The 4,591-nt window shown below is 35.2% G+C and overlaps 1 protein-coding gene across 1 annotated transcript; it reads left to right on the forward strand.

Annotated features, from left to right (window-relative positions):
• The first annotated feature begins 450 nt into the window (after window positions 1-450).
• LOC124961463 (guanine nucleotide-binding protein G(I)/G(S)/G(O) subunit gamma-5) lies at window positions 451-968 on the forward strand. The gene has a single exon (XM_047520004.1). It carries the CDS (start codon window positions 529-531, stop codon window positions 733-735), a length of 207 nt encoding a protein of 68 aa, XP_047375960.1. The 5' UTR covers window positions 451-528; the 3' UTR covers window positions 736-968.
• The last annotated feature ends 3,623 nt before the right edge of the window (window positions 969-4,591 follow it).

Consider the following 4,591-nt stretch of genomic DNA (forward strand, 5'->3'; position numbering starts at 1 on the left):
CGAAGGTGGTTTTCTAATGTTTTATTTAGGTTTTGGCATCTATGTTTATTGGGGATGTTGGTCTGTAGTTTTCTTTATTTTATGTGTCTTTGTCTGGTTCTGTTATCAGGGTGATACTGGCTTTATAGAATGAGTTTGGGAGTATTCCTTCCCTTTCTGTTTCACAGCAAAATTTGAAGAGTATTGGCATTGGTTCTTCTTTAAATGTCTGGTTGAACTGAGCTTAGAATCCATCTGGTCCTGGGATTTTCTTTTTTGAAAGAACCTCAACTGCTGCTTCAGTATCATTGCTGGATATTGGTCTGTTTATGTTTTCTATGTTCAAAGTTCAATTTGGGTAGGTCATGTGTCAAGAAATTTGATAGTATCTTATAAAATTTCCAGTTTGTTGGAGCATAAATTTTCAAATAGTTTCTAATGATCCTTTAAAATAAGTAACAAGTGGCTTGCTGCCCAGTCGTCTGGCCCAGCCGACCAGCGACCTGCCGACCCTTTGACGGACGAGTCGGCCCGGCCCTCGAATTCGCCATGTCTGGCTCTTCCAGCGTCGCCGCTATGAAGAAGGTGGTTCAGCAGCTCCGGCTGGAAGCCGGGCTCAACCGCGTGAAAGTTTCCCAGGCAGCTGCAGACTTGAAACAATTCTGCCTGCAGAATGCTCAACATGATCCCCTGCTGACTGGAGTATCTTCAAGTACAAATCCTTTCAGACCCCAGAAAGTCTGTTCCTTTTTGTAGTCAAATGAATCTTACTGAGGTTTCCCAAACCACTGCTCAAGAACCAGTGAATATTCAAGAGAGCTAAATTTGAAGCCTGTACAAAAAGCTTCCCTATAACACATGTGCCATAATATAATCTTCTACTTTTGTCAGTCCTTAACATCTACCTCTCTGAATTTTCATGAATTTCTATTTCACAAGGGTAATTATTTTATATACACTGGCAGCAAAATACAATAAAATACTTAATATAAAAAAAAAAAAAAATAAGTAACAAGTATGTCCATTCTTGCCCCTTGTATTCAATATAGTTCTTGCCAGAGCATTCAGACAAAATAGGAAAATAAAAAGTCAAATTATCTCTGTTTGCTGATGACATGATCCTATATCTAGAAGACCCAAAAATCTCCACCAGAAGACTTCTAGAGCTGATAAACAAGGTCAGCAAAATAGTAGGGTACAAGATGTCAAAAATCAATAGTTTTCCTATACTCCAAAAATGAATCTGCTGAGAAAAAAAAAAAAAAATCAGGAAACCTATCTCATTCAAAATAACCTACAAAAAAAAATACTTAGGAATAAATCTAACCAAGGAGGTGAAAGGCCTCTGTAATAAAAACAACAGAACACACCAAAAAACAAGAAAGAAAGAAAAGAAAAAAGATATTCCATTCCATGTTCATGGATAGGCAGAATTAATATTGTTAAAATGTCTGTCGTATTAAAAGAGTTATACATATTCAATACAGTTTCCACCAAATACCAATGACATTCTTCACAGAACTAGAAAAAACAGTCCTAAAACTTATTTGAAAGAATAAAAGACCCAGAATATTCAAAGCAATACTTAGCAAGAAGGGTAATGCTGGAGGCATCACCCTACCTGTTCTCAAATTATACTACAGAGTTATAGTAGCAAAACCAGTGTGGTATTACAACACAACAGACATGAAGACCAATGGAATAGAGTCAAAGACACAGAGGCAAACCCACATAGACACAGTTATCTGATAAAATTTGTAAACATAAATAAAATTTATGAACATTTAACCAAGACAAAATGAGGGAAGATATAAATTACTAATATCAGAAATAAAAGGGAAATCATCACAGATACCATGGGCATTAAAATGATAGCAAAGGAATATTATGAATAACTGTATATCCACAAATGTTATAACCTGAATGAAACTGACCATTTTCATAAAGACAATCTGGCAAAACTCGCACAAGAAGAAACAATACAAATATGGCTACATTAAAGAATTTTAGTCAATAATTCACTGGAAAATCCTACTTAATGTTTGAGAAAGAAATGATGCCAATTCTCTGCAATCTTTCCCAGAAAATAGAAGTAGAGTACAATAAAATCCATCAATGTATAAAAAGAATTATGCACCATGACCAAATGGGATTTACCCCAGCTATGCAAGATAGTTTCAAATGTTAGTTTAACATTTCAAAATCTATTAATGTAATCCATCACACTCACAGACTAAAGAAAAAAAATCACATGCTCATATCAATAGATGCAGAAAAAGCAGTTGACAAAATCCAATACTCTTGCTCTCTCTGCTCCTTTCCATGAAGGGAGCAGCTTTCCTCTGCTGGGCCATTCCCCCATGATGTGCTGCCTCACCTTGGGCCCAGAGCAATGGAGGTGGCCTTCTATGGCCTGAGACCTTTGAAACTGAGTCCCAAACAAATGTCTCCTCCTCCAAATTGTTCTCATCAGGTATTTTTGTCACAGTGATATAAAAGTTAACTAAAACAGATGACGAGATGGTCTTTGTAGAAAATTTGAAAGAATAAACAAATGAAGTAGAACTCTAAAACTAATAAACAATTATGCCAAGTTTTGAGAATACAAAGTTAATGTAGTAAAGACACTTTATCATATTCCAGCATCCCTTAAAGGACTTGTTCAAAATTAGAAATTAAAATCTCATAATTACTTTAACACCTCCCAAAATGAAATGCTTAAGAATACATCTAAAAAACTAGTATAAGGTGCATTTGAGGAAAACTACAAAAACATCTGATGCAAGGTATCAAAGAATAACTAAATAAATGGAGAAATATTCTGTGCTTATAGATAGGAAGGTTCAGCATTGTCAAGATGTCGGTCAGTTCTTCTGAATAAAAATCCTGCCAAATTGTTTTATGTATGCCAATAAAATCATTTAAAATTTTGTGAAGAGACAAAAGACCTAGAATAGCCAACTCGGTAGAGAGGAAAAACAAAGTTATAGGACTTAGATAACTCAATTTCAAGACTTAATTGTAAAGATATGGTAATCAAGATAGTGTGGTAGTGCTGAAAGAATAGAGAGCCAGATCAGTAGAAAGAGTAGAGAGCTCAGAAACAGAGTTACATAAATATAGTCAAGTGATCTTTCATAAAGGAACAAAAGACTACTGTCTTTTCAACAAATGAACTGATGGTATTAGACCAACTGGATAGCCACATGAAAAAAAGAAAAAAAGAAAAAAAGATAGATAAAAAGTATATAGGTCCCTTCACAAAAACTAAATCAAAATGAATCATAGGCTGAAATGTAAAGAGAAAAATTATAAAACCCCTGGAAGATAGTATTGAAGAAAATCTAGATGGCCTCTGTTATAACCATGTATTTTTATATACAATACCAAAGTCATGATCCATCAAAGAAATAAATGATAAGCTGGACTTTCTTAAGGTGGAAAAACTGTTCTGAAAGGCAATGTCATGATAATGAGACAAATCACAGATTGGAAGAAAATACTTGCAAAAGTTGCATCCCTTAAAGGACTTGTTCAAAATATACAAGGAACTTTTAAAATTCAACAATAAGAAAAACACACTCTGGAAAGCAGTGTGGAGATTCCTTAGAAAACTTGGAATGGACCCACCATTTGACCCAGGTATCCCACTCCTCGGCCTATACCCAAAGGACTTAAAATCAGCATACTACAGAGATACAGTCACATCAATGTTCATAGCTGCTCAATTCATAACAGCCAGACTGTGGAACCAACCTAGATGTCCTTCAATTGATGAATGGATAAAGAAACTGTGATATATATATATATATATATATATATATATATATATATATACACACACACACACAATGGAATATTACTCAGCTATAAAGAATAATAAAATTATGGCATTTGCAGGCAAATGGATGAAATTGGAGAATATCATGCTAAGTGAGATAAGCCAATCTCAAAAATCCAAAAGACGAAATGATCTCACTGATAAGCGGATGATGACACATAATGGGGGGTGGGAGGGAAGCAAGAATGGAGGAAGGAGGGACTGTATAGAGGGAAAAGAGAGGTAGGAGGGGTTGGGAGAATGAAAAAATAATGGAATGAATCAAACATCATTACTCTATATAAATGTATGATTACGCAAATGGTATGCTGTTACTCCACGTATAAACAGAGAAACAACATGTATCCCATTTGTTTACAATAAAATAAATTAAAAAAATAAATTAAAAAAAATGTATGAAGGAAACAACAACAACAACAAATGACTCAACTAAAAATGAACCAAAGACCTGAATAGACACATCACCAAAGACACCTCACCAAAGACAGATGGCATATAATCATGTGAAAAGATATTCTGCATCGTATGTCATCAGTGAATTGCAAATTAAAATAACAGTGAGACACCACTGCACTCCTATGAGAACGGCAAAATTCAGAGACCTTGACATCACTAAATGCTGATGAGGATGCGGAGCAGCAGGAACTCTCATTCATTGCTGGTGGGAGTGTAGGCATGGTAAAGCCACTCTGTGAGACACTTTGGCAGTTTCTTACACAACTCTCAAATGGAGGAACTTCTGAGCTAGCAAAAGAGAGATGAGAACAGGTG

The sequence above is a fragment of the Sciurus carolinensis genome, chromosome 1 (genome assembly GCF_902686445.1).
Source record: "Sciurus carolinensis chromosome 1, mSciCar1.2, whole genome shotgun sequence".
NCBI lineage: Eukaryota > Metazoa > Chordata > Mammalia > Rodentia > Sciuridae > Sciurus > Sciurus carolinensis.

What these genes read in the sequence shown, in the direction of transcription:
- LOC124961463 (XM_047520004.1), top strand. Translation starts at nt 529, where the DNA reads ATGTCTGGCTCTTCCAGCGTCGCCGCTATGAAGAAGGTGGTTCAGCAG.